The 17,936-nt window shown below is 45.9% G+C and overlaps 1 protein-coding gene across 3 annotated transcripts; it reads left to right on the forward strand.

Moving 5' to 3' along the window:
- Positions 1-9,989: 9,989 nt before the first annotated feature.
- On the forward strand, positions 9,990-17,796 carry Nep4 (Neprilysin 4). Of its 3 annotated transcripts, none has more exons than XM_017162099.3 (5): positions 9,990-10,386; positions 14,021-15,636; positions 15,689-16,697; positions 16,780-17,194; positions 17,576-17,796. In XM_017162099.3, coding segments are annotated over exons 1-4 (2,952 nt in total). In that variant the 5' UTR covers positions 9,990-10,385; the 3' UTR covers positions 17,106-17,194; positions 17,576-17,796. The 3 variants fall into 3 exon arrangements, with proteins under 3 accessions (XP_017017588.1, XP_017017586.1, XP_017017585.1); XM_017162097.3 differs by having other exon boundaries at positions 9,990-10,382; XM_017162096.3 differs by lacking the exon at positions 9,990-10,386 and having other exon boundaries at positions 13,822-15,636.
- The last annotated feature ends 140 nt before the right edge of the window (positions 17,797-17,936 follow it).

Here is a 17,936-nt window from a genome sequence, read left to right on the forward strand (position 1 = left end):
GCGCAACATGTTGCTGGCGGTGCAGTGCGCGGCGGCAACATGTTGCGCGAGCTCGTGTTCCTCTGCTGCGTTTGTCACTGCGAGAAGTGCCGCCGTGACCTTGCTTTCAACTCAATCACCTTAATGGCCCGATCGGCGCTTGGTCTATTCGGTGGTCTTTTAGTGACGAAGTGAGACTTCCGCGGCGCAAACAATTAGCACTCATTATTTGGGCCCCGAAACAGGGAATGGGATTGTGATTGCGGCTGGGACTGTGGGCCGGGGGCGATGTTATCGCGGCTTGCCTTTCCAAAAACTGCCCAAGAGACCCGCCCCGATCAAATTAAAAAATTCTTAGCCGCCGCCACCGCCACCACCACCGACGTCGTCGCCGCTTGCAACATGCCACAGTGCCCCAATGCCCCAACGGGGGCCATAACGAAATGTGAGCTGCAAAAGTGAGCAGAAAATATCGAAAAGCTGGGCGTTTGCCTCTTTAATCATTGAACTGCATCGGAAAACGAAGCGAAAAGTTTGCAAATTAAAAATAAAAACAAGAGCACGGCCCAAAGAAGCCAGCGGAAAACAAAAGACAGAAAAATGGCATGGTTTTCTAGCTGGCCACTTTTGGCCATTGCCGCCACTGCTGCTGCTGCTGCTGTTGTTGCCACATGTTGCAGCATTTCTTTGCAGTTCGCCAATCTTGATGTTGCACTCACTCACACTCACAACTCGGCGCTATTCGTTGTCTGCCGCAATATAGCATAATGAGTGCCTGCACTCTGACTGAATTCGATTATTTGCATTCGATAAGGCGAGTGCCCTGGCTGTGTTGCATGTGCGGCATGTAGCACGTACCACGGTGCATATCGAATGTTGACTGTTGCCTGTTGAATGTTGAATGTTGAATGTGGCACTGGTGTTGGTATTGGCCCCGGCGCACTTCATACGTTTGTCTCGGCAACTTAATTTGTTCAGCTTCGCCCGCCGCCAATTTAATTTGAATAAACCAAATGCAAACTGCTCTTTTGAACTCGGCAATACACCCGCAAAAAAAACCATAGCGATTGCTATACTTTCTTTACAGATCAAATTAATATTATAATATTTTATGTTATTAAAAACAGTATTTATAAGCTAAACGATACTGATTTAGATTTATAAGAAAATTATTTGCAATTTAAGGAGGCTACAAGTACAACATTTAAATTATTGTTATTTTATTTAAACCTTAATAAAAATAATAAAAAAAATTTAAGATAGGAAAAATTACACGTTTTTGAGCGTTTTCATAAGATTTTATGGAAATATTATAGCTGCAACTTTCCTTCTTAAATCCGCATCAGACAGATAGTAACGCCTGAAACCTTGAGTTCAAAACCAGTTGTTCTGTAATTTTAGTTCATATTTTGTGATCCAAGAATATTATTAAAAATGTATTGTTTATGTTTGTGACTTAATTAATGTTTATTATTCAGTGCATATTATTTTTTTCAGTGCACTCATACGTGTGCGGGCGGCAATCGTTTTGGGGCGTGTTTGACATTTTTGCGGTATGCGCAACATTATAAATTATATTCCCGGTGCCACTTTTGTTTTCATTTTATTAGCTCGACCCACTGTCGACAGCTGTGGGCTGGATACCTTGCTGGCTGGCTGACTGGCTCAAGTGCAATCCACACATTTGCGAGTCGAGGTGCCCACCTTCAGCCAGTTCCAATCCAATCCAATCCAGCTCCATTTGCGCGCGTAATTATTGTCTTGGATTTCCATCTGCGCAGTGCATGGGGTGTCGGGGATATAAATTCTGATTGGTATCTGGGCGAAAATTAACTAATTACACGGTAATAACACGTATTATGCAATCAGAATCAATTTATCTTAATGCATTTCTAATCTAATGCAGAAACTATGAGTGTATTTTAAAGTAGACGTGCTCGAATTTTCAACCAAGAATTTTGAGCTCAAGCTAAGTGGGAATGTCCTTAAATAGTTCGAAACTAAATAAATTTGCAAGTTAATGGATTCCCTGTTTAACGGCTGCCTAGTAAAGTTATTTCTTATGGCTGTAATCAATAGTTATGAGTTTCTTTTGCTATAACCATCAAACGAATATAACGCATACGCAACGATGACTCACTTGCCTTCAGAATGTGCGGGAAATTGATTGAGAGTGCTTGCCGTTTTTGGCTTACTCACTGTTTGTATAGCACGTACCAATGCCAAACTGTCTTTCAGCAGGGAAAAAATGTTGAAAACAATTTCTGTGTCCCGCTCAAGAGCCCCTGCCCCAGAAGGCTGTCTGTGCGGACTTGTAGATTTGTAGATACGTAGATACAGGGAAAGGCTAACAATGGCAGGCCGCAAAAAAGACTGCAGTTCTGGTGGGCGTAGGCTGGCTGGCCAGAACCTCCCTTGCTGTCTTTAGTACTTGTTGCTTTTCGATACATAGTATGTATGCAAATTGGGCCTAGATGCAAATCGACATAGATGTTATTCGATAAATTGCCATGTCGATTTCAGCTCTTATTTAATTGCTGTTATTTACAGTTATTTACGGGCAGGAAAAGCACACTTGCATCTGCATAGAATTACCTGTGCGCGTGGGCAGGTGTTGGCTCTGCCATCGTTTGTCTCTCAATTCCATTGAAATATTTTCACATGGCTAAATCATGTACAATTAATTGAACTAGCTGTTAAACAACATAATTAAGATGGAAGCCAGCAGGGAGGCGATGGGGTGCTGCTTGGCCACCAGTCAGTCCACCTGCTGACCAATTGCGACCCGGCCGGCCATTAGGCAAATGAAGCATGGCCCGCTTCTAGTAGCGGCAATTAATAGCAATTAATATTTAAAATTCTGCCCGCAAGACAATAAAATTCTGCATGCCGTGATGCAACAGAAACTGGCTTGGCCAATAGCAATTGCATTCGGAATTAGCTTGGCAACACCATCATCGATGCCTTCTGGCCTGGTCACGCATCAATGAACCAAAAGACAGTGGGTTGAAAATCTAATGTATATTTAAAAACATAAATAATCCTCTGATAGTTAAGACAGAAATTGTGAACAACATCATAAGCTAGGTCTATCCAAACAATTTTTCTTACGTGTGTACATATATTCCATGTTTCAAATTGTCCCATGGTACCTATTTTGGCATTGAAATTCTTCAGGCAATTGGTCTGGCTCTGACTGCCGGACTGCCGGTCTTTCAGACGGTCTGCCCTGCTTTGCTCAGCGATGCAGTGAAGCGTGGAGTGACTTTTTGGCCAGACGGATGCAATCAGCGCGCTCGCGGGTGTAACTGCCCTCCAGGGAATGGCCAATAGAAGGCAATAGCCAGAGCAATCGCCTTTGTTAATTCTTTGCCTGGTTTTTGTCTGTTTTTTGTTCTTACACAAACTGTTGCTTCGAATATTTGCGGTTAATTAAAAATGTTAATTGCTGGGCCAGCGAGAAGTAAGCATTCCCAAGGTACAGGGTGTTAGGACCATGGCTCTTCCACCACAATCACATGTCATTTAGTAGTCATAAAACCATCAGTTTAGAGATTGAGTATCGCAACCATGAGATCTAACTGTAATTGCCTTGTAAGAACACCCTATACTCCGCCACGCAAGAATTAATTCAATGTGCCAAGCGTGCAAAGCTAAAATAAATCATTAAAATTTATGAATTTAATTGGCTTCAATTATTGCCACAGATAAAATGTAAAGCAAACTGCGGGCGGCAGGTACAACGGCTCTAATAGAATCGGATTGAATCGCTGGCCATGATCAGGCGGTTATACTCACTTGGCTTGAGTGGCCGCTGCGGCGATTGGATTCAATTGGATTCCATCAACGGTGGCCACCCTAACGTGGAATTACGAAAATTATGGCCACGAACTTTGGCCAACATATCATTAGGGTGTAGCTGGCGAATGAACCTGGCCGAGGGGGCACCGCCATAGGGGCGGAGCCCTGCATTCACAAGTATGCTATCCATAACCATATCTGATTCGAATCTGAGAATTCGAATCTCCATCTGAATCCGAATCGGAGTCTGCTGCTGCGACTGGCATTTGTCACATGGCGGGTAGGCTAATTGGCATAATGCTGGTGGGGGATAACCATACCGGAGTTGCGGGCGTGGAGGGCAGATAATTAAATTGCAAATTTCCCAGAAAATGATTGATTGGAAACGGTTCGGTGCTTGCATCGGAGCTGTAGCTCTGGGATGCCGCTGGCTGCAGTTGCTTGCCCGGACTTATTCCGCGATGGGCGGCGTGGGAGGGTTTTCAGCGATATCCGCAGCCTAGAAACTGGTCAAAAGCACCAGGTAGCAACCGCATTTGACACGCCACCAAACGGGTTTGCTATTCACATGCAACATCTGGGCCAGCAGCGAATGGCTGGCTCACCAGCTGAGTGCCCCGCCTTTGGGCTGGGGAGGGGGGCTTGGACCGCTCCCACGCATCACCGGATTCCTGCAGTTGACACACACGTGTCCTGGCCAAAACGCCGCACAATCACGAAGGCCCAGCGCCGTTTTTGGCCAAGTTTACGGGCCAGTCAATTTGATATTTCCATTTGCTCACAACGCAAATCCGCCGCATGACAGTCGCCATTCCGCATGCCGCTTTGCCGCACGTCACCCGCATTCCCGCGCCGCGACCCCATGACCATAAAGTGCGCACAAGCGAATGGAAAACATTTTTGGAGGCGCGCCCTCCAATCTGGTCCGTGTTATTAAAAGTCGCCCGGAAAAAAGCGAAGCGAGACACGAAAATCTAAAGCTAACCCACATGCATAAAACGAGACCTTAAAACTCCAAGCTGACCACCCAGAAGTGGACGTGCGGTGTCAGCCGGGTGCAAATAAAGTTGGCCAACAAAGTAAACGGCGAGGATGGAGCGTAACGAGTGCCATAAAACCCCCTGAGAACGGTGCGCGCTGATGTCTATTTTATTCCCTGAAAGAAGCCATAAAGAGTTCCTCGAAACTTTAAGATAACTGAAAAATGAAGCCAGCTGGGGGAGCGGCAAAGACCATCCTAATTTATTGCTTCTTTGTCGCGGACATAACAATTTCATGCTTACATCAAACCGGGATTAGAGGCCATGCATTCCGGGCCTGTCAAACCCCCGGGCCAAAGACCAATATTTCAAATCGAGCTCATCCCGCAGGGCTGTCTCACGTGCCGAGGCCCACGTATCCGGACACTACGAAGTGGCACCTCCATTATTCATAGTACACTTACACAAGCCAACAAAGGTTTCTTTCAGATTAAACAGCCACTGTTTTTTTTTTTTTATATTTAAATATGACTTTATAAGTTACTATTCGCCATTTCATTTGGTAGTTTATTTATTAAAAACCCTAATAAAATATGTGAAGCACTCTTATATTACGACTGACGGTTATACATCTTGCCTAGTTTTTAACTAAATAAATATTCTAATATAACTACTTTACACCGATCATAATGGAAGACCCCATTTCAAACCCTGTCCTATGTTAACTAGTGCTCGCTCAAGGTCATGCCAGCGATGCCCCCACGCAGCCACCGTGATATGATAGTCAAATGCCGACCCCTGGCATTATCTCAAATTCGATTCGAGGGAAAAGCGAATCGGTCTCTTTGGGCTCTTATCCATCTGTCAAATCGCATATCTGACAGCCCGGCAGCCACCCCACCTGCAAGACAACGGAACGAACGGCGCTTTCGGGGGAGATGTCAACTAAACAGGCGGCAAAGTAACAAAGGTCACGTTCGGTGTCACAAGAATGAAACTTTTCAATTGATTGATCGGGTCGGTGGTTTCCAGGTTTCAAGGCTAATTAACTGCGGACGGGAGCGGTAAGAAATTGTGATCCGACTCAGACTACGGCCCGGTCCCGGGCCTGACATTCCCGTGAACTACAGCTAATTGGCCCGGCTATGTTGGCAACTTGGCTACAGGTTCGCGACACTGAAAGGGATTAAAAACTAATTAGGCGAGCGCGTAAGGAAAGGACAAAGTGCAAAAGTGAGCTACAAAGCGAGTCTGCGAACAAGAAAAACCGCAGAACGGCAGGAGGTTATCCTCTGCCGGGGTTTAAACGGAAAAAGAATGTTGCAAATTATCTGCCTCGGACAAAGTTCTAGGAACTGACTATCCGCTCAGAGCCTTTGCAAAAAGGCGACATCCCTACATTGAACGCAGTTTTCCGCCGCCACTAATTGCTGCAATCCCATTTGCATAATCCGCCACGGCAATTGATTAGCACAATCACAATACGTACACAGGTTGGCACACCAAGTGTGAAAGTCTGTCAGAAAAATTGTACACGGCACCGGCAATCGAAGCAAATCAAATGGAATTAAATTGATTCGAGTGGAGTGCAGGCAGCATTGCAACACGTCAACCACATTAGTGACAAGTGTGGCAAATTGCCGCCGACCACAGCAATTACTCTCTGGGGCTCGGTGGTTCGGTGGCTCAGCGGTTCGGTGGCGCATGCGTGGTCGGCCACCGCTGCGTATACGCAATCTCAGGGACAGCCCCCAAATAAAACCAGTCGCAGTCGTGCAGTTTCCCGCAAAACGGGAATTCGTGTTGAAAGTCAATGCCACGGATTCCATTGAATGTCGAGGTGAGGTGCGTGAAAATCGAACACGCGTTGGTTGTTAGCTGGAAACAGTCTCCAGTCTAATTGGTTAGCAACTGAACTTCTAGAGTTCATTGGAACACTTGAACCCCAGACACTAGGTGTTGCTAATAGGAGGTGCGAAAGGTAATTGTTTGATAGATAGGATTGAAAGTATATATAAAAATATATATTAAAATGCAATGGGACACCAAGGACATATACATAAGTATTACTTCACATATGTTCTGTGAATTAGCTCCTTAGTAAGTATATTGTTAGTTTAGGAAAAGGTTGATGTAGCAAAACATGATCTCATAAGCACTCCAGTATTCCGTTTTTAAAGACTCACTGTTGCTTAAAATAAATTCAACAGAAATCAGTATCTATTAGCAAGTTTTCATCACCACCTCTGATATATATGGACGCTCATTGCCCAACACTTGTGTGCTATCTCGTTCGTTGCAATAACTAACTTTAATTGGTTGCTAGTCCTAAGCAGTTCATTTCTCTTAAGCTGGGAATTAGTTAAGCTCCATACATTTCCATATCAATTTCCTAAGCCTGGCTTGGCTTGGCTTGTTGCAATTTGGCCAACGACAGCCACGGCAACGGCCACTCGGAGTCGGCATGCAAAACAATATAAAGCATATCAAATGCCAAACGGCTGCGCCAGCAACACCTCCGCGCATGCGCAACGTTCGCCGGCATCAGCGGACGCAGGCGCGACGCTGGCGGGTGGTCCGCCTGTCAGTGGGATACAATATTACCAACAAAGTGCATAAAATCAGCAAAAGAATACACAATGAGAAAATAATCAGGAAGCTTAACTCATAGAGCCCTAATAGGTTGAACTTGATCAATTTTCTCTCGTGGAAAAAGTATATCTAATTAATCTTTAGTATATGTACATATATATATATATGAGCACATGTTTCACAAATATTGCTGTTTTGTGCATAACTATATATGTTAATAACATTAAAAATAAAGTTTCCTGTCCATCTATATTTGTAAAAGTCTCTTAAAGCATTTTATATTACAACTTACAGGTTTTGTTCAGCAATGGAAACCCGTTTCTACATTTATTTGAATTAATCTATTTGACTTGATAAATTAAGAAATTCAATAGATTTCGAAAATTGATAATTTGTATAAATTATATTTACGGCTTTTTGTTTTTATTCTCCATTTAGATGGTTTTGTTAACTCCACTTTTAGTTATCTTGAATTAATCAACATAGATCGAAGCTCAGATTGTCTAAATGAATTCTATAAAGATAACTAGTACCCGGACTACATAGTACTAGTACGAAATGTTTTAAAAACAAATTTCTAAATATATATCAAGACCCCTTTAGACCTGTTTTTCTGGGTGTAGCAACGAAGCAACGAACAGGCGCCGCAATTGCCGACGCCGGCAAAGTGCAAAGTCACGGATGAATGAGCCAGTCGGAGAGTTGGCTGGAACTTTGCTTCAGCGATTCGTTTTAATTGATTTTGTTTTGCTGCAGGAACTGTGCTCATAAAACGCACCGCTTCACTCCCCACCTGACCACCGGCAAGTTGGCCAGAAAACAAGAAGGAAAAAATCACCGCTTGGCCAACTAATTTCGGCCAAACATGACCGGGCGCTGGCCAAGGAGTTGGCAAATATTTGCGGCCATTTTCGGCGTCTCCTAATTGTGGGCACCCTCTCGCTGGCGTTGTTGTTGTTGCTGCTTTTGTTGTAATTGGCACGGTTGGTAATTCTTTTTTGGCTAATTTTTGGATATTGGATTTTCGTAGCTTTGTATTTTCATTTCCATTTCCATTCGAGCGCCCGCTGCTGACAATTTGCAATAGTGCAAAGTTGCAGTTTGTTTGTGTTTATGTTTATGCAATCAAAATTCTTGCCGTTCCCGGGGGGCGAAAAAAGCTGAAAAACCTGGAAATGCTGGGAAACTAGCAAAGGCTCGAATGGCACTTGTGGGTGCAATTGTAATTATCCTAATTTATGTTGTGTGGCGGCCGTTTTAATGCAGCTTTAGCGGCTCTGACCGCTCCTGCTGCCCGGGCCTATCTGCCCCGCGATTCTGAAATGCGGCGCAGATTTATTGCAAATTATCTGGCAGCCTGACAATGATCGATAGTGCAAAATTTATAGTCGCCACAGCCGTGGTTTCGCCATTATTCGATTTTTTGGCGCTTAATAAAATAAAGCCGGCTCTATTTGCCGGCTTTCGGTTTCAGTCAAAACGGTCGCCGCTGTCGATGCTGACGGTTGTGTTTCACAAATAATTAGACTAATAAATGAGGCCGCAATGCTGGTGTGCTGGGAAGTGCATTAGTGAAATGGAAATGCGGAAAACGTGAGTGGCCACACACACAAACCAAAATTAATTGACCTGTGCCGAGGCTGATGGTAATGTAATTAAAAAAGTTACTTCACCGCCGACGCGTCATGAAAGAATTTAAATACATTAGCTGCACATAACGAAGTTCTCAGCGTCGTCCACTCAAGTTAATTAAACATCCACGGGGCACAATGCGAGTGCTAAATTATAATTAATTATTAAATGGCCCCATAAAGGGCAATCGTATAAAACAAATCAATTTATTCGGCAAACAGCTCGTGTCATCTGAAATTCTAAATTCCCAGGGAAAGGGCAGCGCCGAGCTAACATGACTGACAATAGCCAAGTTCAGGTGTGGTCTTAGCCAATCAAAGTGTAATTGAAATGTTCTTGTCAGCTGACAACAATTAACGTGAGTGGATAAATCAACGATTGTGCGGCTAAGCGGAGACAAAGCCAACTCCACTGATTTATGATCTTTGAGCGCGGTTTAAATTAATAATATAATGTCCGACTGCCAGTTGGAGTTGTCAATAGCGCCATTGTGCTCGATGAAAGTAATTAGCATTTTTAATAATGAAACAGGTATGAAAACATGAGTACAAACATACACAAGGTACACGCAATAATTATGATACCATTTATTGTTAAATTAAAGTTATTTCAAGACACTAATTATTTGTGTCTTATAAGTACACATGTGTTGCACTTCTTTTTTAATTGGTCTTTTTTTATTTTATTTTAAATTATGTTTTTATTATTATTAGATTTAATAAATTTTATACTATTAGATTTAAATAAATGCTCTTAGCTATGGGCTTCTTATAACTTTGATTTGTCAAAAAAAATTATCAATGGGAATAGCTTTAAATGAAAAATCCCATACCAACCATACAGGATTTACAAACTTTTGTTTGTGGATTTATAGAAATTACTCTATTTTATTTAGAAACCTGTATTTTTAAAACTTATTTATTCTTTTATAATTAAAAACCCCCTTCTTTTAAGTTCAAATACGAACCATAATACGAACTAAAAATGAAAACTAGTCCTAATCACTTTACATATAGGCGGCTTTGTAAGGAAGATCAACTCTGAAAAACTCAGCTTATATACGATCTCCTGTGGACAGCCAAGTTAATGGCCGTGAATCAGTCAGAAATCAATATAAGCCAGTTGGAACCCAGTAGCACCAGCTGTTATCAAATGTTTTTGGGCCCTAAAACAGCAACTCCCGAGCAATAACAAGCAGATGCCTCAGTACCAAGCACGCCGGTGACCGCAAAGCTTTGCTCCACTCCGAACCTCAATTCAGTTTTAGAACGACTTTGGAACGCGACGGTAAAGCTGGATAATCTCAACCTAACAAATACAGAATACATCTAGCAGTGTTCGGTGGTCCTTACAATCCAACGTGGCGAAGTGTGGTCCAACCGCAGTTGGCTAAAATGTGTGAGTGAGTGTTCTTTACGACTTTTTGACAGTTTCCGAGTCGAAGTTCAGACTGTTCCAAGGGCCACGAGCTACAGTCTGTCATTCGGCTTAAATCTATGGCTGGTACTCGACCGGTTTGCCCAGGAGAAAAACCAGGAACACTTTCATACATCACGATGTGTTGCAATCCAGGTGGAAACTTGTTTCGGTTGCATTGGATTAACCTTGAAGTGCGGAATTGCGGAAAAGCGCCCTGCAAACAAATATGTTTTTAGTGAAAAGATTTAAACTAAAGGTTTGGGAAAACTGTTAGTATGGAAACTTAATCCAAGTCAAGACAAGCTTTTTATGAAATGCAGAAAATCAGATATTCCTTTAAAAATTGGAGAGGTCGCAATATATACAAGATTTACCTACGTTTCAACACCTTTCGTTTAATGTATGTAGTGCTTCCTGGAATCTATTTACCAACCTATAATACGTTTTTTTTTTTTTACATAATGTATCCATTTAATGCAAATTCGATTATTAAGTATTATACACGTCAAACGAATAATAATATGTGCTAGTCTTTTTAAAAGACCGCTCAGTTTAAAAATGATTGAAAAAGTTATTCGACAACTTTATATTCAAATTTATAAATAAAAGTTATTTGTAAATTTTTACTTTACTTATAACACTTATAACACATTAGATGACATTTTTGGCAAATGCCATCCCTGATAAATAGTCCTTTTGTTCTATATATGAAATCCTAATATCAAATCCAGATTCTATATGGTTTTCCCAGCTTCCATGTACCAATTTCAGTACAAAATGTTTTACATTTTAGACTCTATATTGATCTATCTATAATTCTATAGTCCTTATGCAAGGTGATCACCCTGCTCTGAAAAGGGTTAATCATCTCTAATACCGAGTTAGCATCTACTGATTAATGTCTGACTACGGGTTAGCCTAATCGATCCGGTGTCGACGACCTTAGTTGAAGCTGGAGTTCCCCGAAACGGAACCGCAATTGATTGCATACACTATATGCGAGTACGAGTATTAGCAATACTCGATACCCAACCGGTGCTGGGTTTATTTACATCAATTGATTGATTCACGACTCGTTCGTTTACCTCTGGCAAACCTGATGCCGCCACCGAATGAGTATGGGTGCTTGTGCGGTATCACATGTTGGCTCAGTGGGTCACTCGTCGACGATTTGGTCTTGAACCGCAGATCAAGTGAACACAAAAGCCAATTGAAATTAGAATCCATCGGAGCGTTGGCAAATTGCATAACATTTGCACCAGGGCCTGCAGGCCATCCCGGGCACAGTTGCAGTGTGCGAGATTGATAGATGGACCCCGGTCCCGGCTAATCTCGGTCAGTGTCGCTAATTAAAAGGTTTAAGGCTGAAATTAGCATATGAAGCAATGGTCATTTCCCCCGTCATCGGGCACGGGTACTCCTCATCTCGCACAGATATGTACGTACTTACATGTGCCCACCTGCGTGTTCGCTGTCCATGAGAGTGAAACCCCAACATGACGTGAACAAAAGCCGGCTCCCTCACCTCCCATTCTATAAATGGGCATATGCAAAGCGTTGGGTGCGAAGGGAGGCGGAGCCCGGGCACATTAGATGGCATCGCATGCCGCCAATTACCCGCATAATCTTGTAATACTAACCCGAACCAAATGCCCGCTCCCACTCCCGCGCCTGCCTCGCACACTGAAGGGCCAATTTGGGCTTCGGTTACGCCTCGCAGCGCTTTAATTCCCCTTAAATAGTGCCACACTATGTGGAACGGGGATTACAGCCACCCGAACACGTGTGACTGGAGTAGTTAGTGGCGCCCAATGACGCCATCTCCATTACACTTGAATGGCCAGGCTTAACGGCTGAGTTATGAGAGCCGCTGACAGCCGCCCCTCGAAGGGCGGCGATTCCGTCTCGCAACGGAGCGAATCTGTCTCTATTTTGGATTCTTCCGAGAGCCACTTGGCTTCGAGCCAGTGGATCCACGCGAGTGTGTCCGTCGCCGGTCCGGGCAATTGTTTTGTGAAATTAAATTAAATTGATTGAATTTAGACGCTATTCGGGCAGAGGTCAATGCGGAGGTGCATGGGGTAGTCGCTGTGCACGGCAAACAAATATAAGCGAAATGTCTTAATTAATTCAAAACTTAAGATTAATGGGTTATGATTGCGGTTCTAAAACAGGGGAGGCCAGGCAATAAATGTTAGAATTGCATTTGTTTAAGTAAATATGAGAACAGTGGCTAGATATGGGGAAAATAGAGGAAGATTTTGCCTTTAAATTACAATTTTAAATCTGTGTCTGATGTGCGGGTGTTTGTAGAGGTCGGGTGGAGAAATTTGCAGACATGAGCATTAGGGCTTTAAGCACACCTATTTCAAAAATACAAGCAAATGTAAATTAAACTAATTTTTAAATATTTATTTTCGAATGTGAACTAATCTTATTACTAATGTTTTATGAGTTGTTTTAAAGTTAAGGTGAAGAGAGAAATATGAATATATATATATATATATATATACATATATATTTACATATATATACCCTATAGTGTATAGATAGTTCAGTGATACGATGTCTCTAGTGGTTCACCCTCATTTTCTTTTCTATGGGGCTGAAAGCAGATAGTACATACATCGAGGTTATTTTTATTAGTTATTCACATTTAGAACACTAAATACTATTGCAGGTATACTAGTATTTAAATGATCTTAAATATTTAAGCAAATACATTTTTAAATATTTACTAGGAAAAACCTATAGATTTTCTCTGTGTAGACCTGCCACCGCGTCGCGTTTGTTATTGTTAGACCCAGTGATAATGACATAAATTTCTGAACGATCTGCTTTGTGACCGTTCCTGTTGATTAACGGCAAAATAAAGGCGATTTAATGAAACGATTGAGGTTAATGGGTCAAATCAGAGCAGGTATCTGTTGGGAAATCCAGATATTTCCTGTCCCAAGATCAGCATTGCATAAATCTTGGATCGAACGAGATAAGTAGACCCACCCCCGAGGCACTCATTGAAGCGCTGCTGTCGCCGCCGATGTTGCTACTGCCTGATGTTGCTAGTTGCTGCTGCTCATGTTGCTGCTGCTGCGACTGATGCTACCGCTGATGTCGCTAGTTGCTGCTCTCGCCACTCAATTGCTTGTCGCGCGCCGTGATTGCGCATCCCATGCGGCCGCTTTCAGTTGGCAATGCGAGCGCGACTCGGCCGCAGTTCTGTGCCGTCCAGTCTCTGGTCTGCGATCTCCAGCCTCCCATCGCTGGTCTCCGAAATTCGGCCCCCGGTCGCCAGTCTCCGGCTGCCATTCTCCGGCTCTCCATTCTCGGTTTAGATTACGTCCCGTTCGGTTCGCCAAACTGCGTCGCGCGAAAATTGCGTTTAATTAAAGTATAAAGGCCAGCGAGCTCCTCAATTACGGCAGCTCGTGGGATGAGTCGCCACAGCCAGCTGAAGCTAGCGATGCCCTCGGTGCACGGGTCTCCAGCTCCTGCTCCGCATCCGCATCCGTCGAAGGATCGGAGCGTGAAGCTGGGACTTGGTGTCAACCAGCGGACGGGTCGGGTGCAGTGGTGCCCTGGCCTGACCTGCTGCAAACTACTTCTGCTGCTTCCAGTGGTGATGCTGCCCCTGACGCTTGTGCTTATCCTGATTATGCGGCTGGACGGAATGCTGGAGGCGCTGCAGCTGAACGAGCAGAGGATGCGCGAACGTCGAGAGTCCGCTGCAAAGGTGCCCAGCTACTTGGAGAACTACGAGGCTTTGCAGGCGGAGGGCAGCACATACAATGAGCTAATTAACGAGGAGTTCCTGTTACCGTCGGGCAAGCGAGCCCATCATGAGCTTGAGGCCGCGGAGCGCGATCGACGATGTCAGCCCTATCGGTACGGAAACGGCGAGACCCTGGAGCTAGAGGAGCGCAGCACACTGATGAAGGACTCGCGCACTTCCTTCTTGCCGCAGGGCATTCCGCGCGAGTGTCTCGGCATAGACCTGGACATCAAACCCCTAGACAGCAACCCCAGCGTGTCCCAAAAAAAACGGTTCCAGGACGAGACTGCCTACTGGCTGGAGCGGAGCAGGCAGCACCGGGAACGGCGCGAGGCGGAAGGCCATTCCGGCGAGGCCAATCCAGAGCAGACGTCCCAAATCAACGAGCCTACCGCTGCACTGCAAAGCTTCTGGAACGAGGAGGGCACCCGCGAGGGCATCCGCATGGCGCAGGCCATGACCATGAAGCGCTACATGGACACCAAAGTGGATCCCTGTGTGGATTTCTACAAGTACGCTTGTGGCAACTGGGAGAGGCTGCACCCGATACCTAAGGACAAGGCTGGCTTTGACACTTTCGAAATGCTGCGCGAAAGCCTTGACCTTGTGCTGCGCAATCTCCTGGAGAAGAATGATTCGCCTGCTCAAGCGGCCGAGCCGAGGAAGAGCCGGGTTCGGAACACGCTGTTCAAGCTTAACGAGCAGGGAGAGGGCGAGGGCGAAGCGGACCAAGCGGCGGAGCTGCGGGCTGAACGTCTGAAGCGGCATATCGTCAGCCAGAGGCAGTTGCTCAATCGCATCCTCGTGCGGTACAAACGATACACCAACGGAACCAAGCGGAAACGCCTCATCGATGCCACCCGGGAGAAGACCAAAGAGGAGGAAGCTGCAGCACCTACCGTCGCGACGAAGGAGAAGTCAAAGGAGAAATCGGACACTGAGGAGCCAATAAACGTAGCGGCCACCAACAACATGCTCCAGCCCCAGCACGATGCCCAGCTGAAGGCCAAGAATCTGTACCGATCCTGCGTAAACAGCCAGCTGTTAGCCAGGCGGGGCCTGGAGCCACTGCACACTCTCATCCAGGAGCTCGGCGGCTGGCCCGTCCTGGACCAGCAGTGGAGCGACGCCAACTTCAACTGGCAAGTTCTGGCTGCCACTCTGCGGCGCTACAACAACGACATCCTCATCGTCCAGTGGGTGGGGGCGGACATCAAGAACTCCGAGGAGAACATCGTCCAGTTCGACCAGACGGGCCTGGGCCTGCCCACCAGGGAGTATTTCCTGCAGCCCAGCAACAACAAGTACCTGCTGGCCTACCAGCGCTATATGTCAGAGGTGATGCACAAGATGGGGGCCTCCAAGGCGGACGCTCAGCGGGTTGCCACCGAGCTGGTGGCCTTTGAGACGCAGCTGGCGGGGATAACGGCTCCGGCGGAGCAGCGGCTCAACGTGACCAAAGTAAGCAAATCAATTGGAAAATCGAGACTTTTCTTATTGTTCCATTCTGCAGCTCTACAAACGGATGTCCCTGGACCAGCTGCAGGCGTTGGTGCCGGAGATCAAGTGGCTTACCTACCTACAGAGCCTTCAGGATCGTGAGGTGAGCGGGGCCGAAGAGGTGGTCATCTACGCGGTGGAGTACATGGGCAAATTGGTGACCCTGCTGGAGGAGACGGAGCCCCGCACCGTGGCCAACTACATGATGTGGCGTTTCGTGCGGCATCGCATCAACAACGTGGACGATCGCTTCGACGACATCAAGCAGCACTTTTACCACGCCCTCTTCGGCCGGGAGGAGAGTCCGCAGCGCTGGAAGGTGTGCATCGCCCAGGTGAACACGAACATGGGCATGGCGGTTGGCTCGATGTTTGTGAGCCGCTACTTCGACAACAACAGCAAGCGGGACACCCTGCGGATGACGCACGACCTGCAGCAGGCCTTCCGAGACATCCTCAAGACCACCGACTGGCTGGACGCAACCACAAAGCAGCTGGCCGAGGAGAAGGTCAACGCCATGTCCCTGAAAATCGGCTACCCGGACTTTATCCTCAATCCGGGTGAGCTCAACAGCAAGTACGCGGGAATCGATATCCACCCGGATAAGTACTTTGAGAACACGCTCAATGTCCTGCTCCACACGGCCAAAACGGAGCAGTCCAAACTGCACGAGCGGGTCAACAAGACCAACTGGCAGACGGCGCCGGCCATTGTGAATGCCTACTATAGCCGCAACAAGAACCAGATCATGTTTCCCGCCGGCATCCTGCAGCCGCCCTTCTACCACCGCCACTTCCCCAAGTCGCTAAACTTCGGCGGCATCGGCGTGGTCATCGGCCACGAGTTGACCCACGGATTTGACGACAAGGGACGGCTTTTCGACTGCAACGGCAACATTCACAAGTGGTGGACGGACTCCTCAATCCGGGGCTTCGACGAACGCGCCCGCTGCATCATCGCCCAGTACAGCAACTACACAGTGGAAGAGGTGGGCATCGTCCTCAATGGCGAAAGCACGCAAGGTAATGTGGATTCTATTTTGTCATTTCCTTGAATGTATCCCAATACTACAAACATGTATATCATTTATATATTTATTTCCAGGCGAGAATATCGCAGATAATGGTGGCCTGCGCCAGGCTTTCCATGCCTATCAGCGCTGGATGCAGGAACACCCCAACGAGGTCCCGGACGAGGTTCTGCCGGGCCTCAACATGACCGGACCACAGCTCTTCTTCCTCAACTTTGGCCAGGTGTGGTGTGGAGCAATGCGGCCCGAGGCCATACGGAACAAACTGAACACGGCTATTCACAGTCCGGGTCGCTTCCGGGTGATCGGCACGCTATCAAACTCCGTGGACTTTGCCCGGGAGTTCCGCTGTCCCGTGGACTCGCCGATGAACCCCTCCAAGAAGTGCAGCGTGTGGTAGATGCGGGAAGTCTACAGCTATAGCCTAAGAGTATTATTCACGACGTATGCCACGCAGTCCTAGACCAAAGAACGAAGGCATGCCAATTGGTGAGTTCACATCTAACCCCAACCCCAGTGGCACCTCCCGGGCGAGGCTCTAATTGCTCCACTTCGAGCGCCACTTAGTGGAGAAAGTGGCGGTGTCGGGTGTGTACGCAGCTCCTTATAGCTCGTTACCCGGCCTGGTGCTGTGGTGCCAACAACGACATCGCACTTCAATTGGGCGCCGGCACCCACTTAATTAATGGTGATTTATGCGCAGCAGTTGGTTCGGTTTCTAGACAGGGGGACAAACTTCTCCAATTGTCTTTCCAATGAAGCTGCAATTGGTGCGTGACACTTGGAATGCCACCGGGGTTGGAGTGCAGTCCCACATATAGCTTATCTTTCCCCCAAAGAGCACCATTAACGCCTCCATCTCGATTGCAGCTTTTCAATTGACAGAACAGCAAATTGGCGAAGTCCCAGAGATGTGTGCCGAGGATCGAACGGGATGACCCCCTTCACAACAAAGAATATGTGCCAAAAATTATAACTTGCTACTTTATATATTTTCGATAGCCCTTAACTATTTATATTTGTAACTTGCAATAGTTTAGTTTACGATGCAATTTATGTTTGTGATAATTCTAATTAAATGTAAACCACCAGCACTTTGTTTTTTTAATACGAAAGTACGCATGATTGCTCAACACTGGCAGCTTTCAAGTTCAAAACAAATATTTTTGGAAACTTTTTGAGTGGAATTCGTAAGGCAATTATGAGTGGCCGCCCATTCAGTTGGGAACGT

Source organism: Drosophila kikkawai, chromosome 3R (assembly GCF_030179895.1).
Source record: "Drosophila kikkawai strain 14028-0561.14 chromosome 3R, DkikHiC1v2, whole genome shotgun sequence".
Classification (NCBI taxonomy): domain Eukaryota; kingdom Metazoa; phylum Arthropoda; class Insecta; order Diptera; family Drosophilidae; genus Drosophila; species Drosophila kikkawai.

Bases quoted from the DNA above. Each gene is read 5' to 3' on its own strand.
- Nep4 (XM_017162096.3), top strand. From the start codon at position 13,837: ATGAGTCGCCACAGCCAGCTGAAGCTAGCGATGCCCTCGGTGCACGGG. The intron at 15,637-15,688 runs GTAAGCAAATCA...TCCATTCTGCAG, and splicing joins AGCGGCTCAACGTGACCAAA to CTCTACAAACGGATGTCCCT. The intron at 16,698-16,779 runs GTAATGTGGATT...ATTTATTTCCAG, and splicing joins CAATGGCGAAAGCACGCAAG to GCGAGAATATCGCAGATAAT.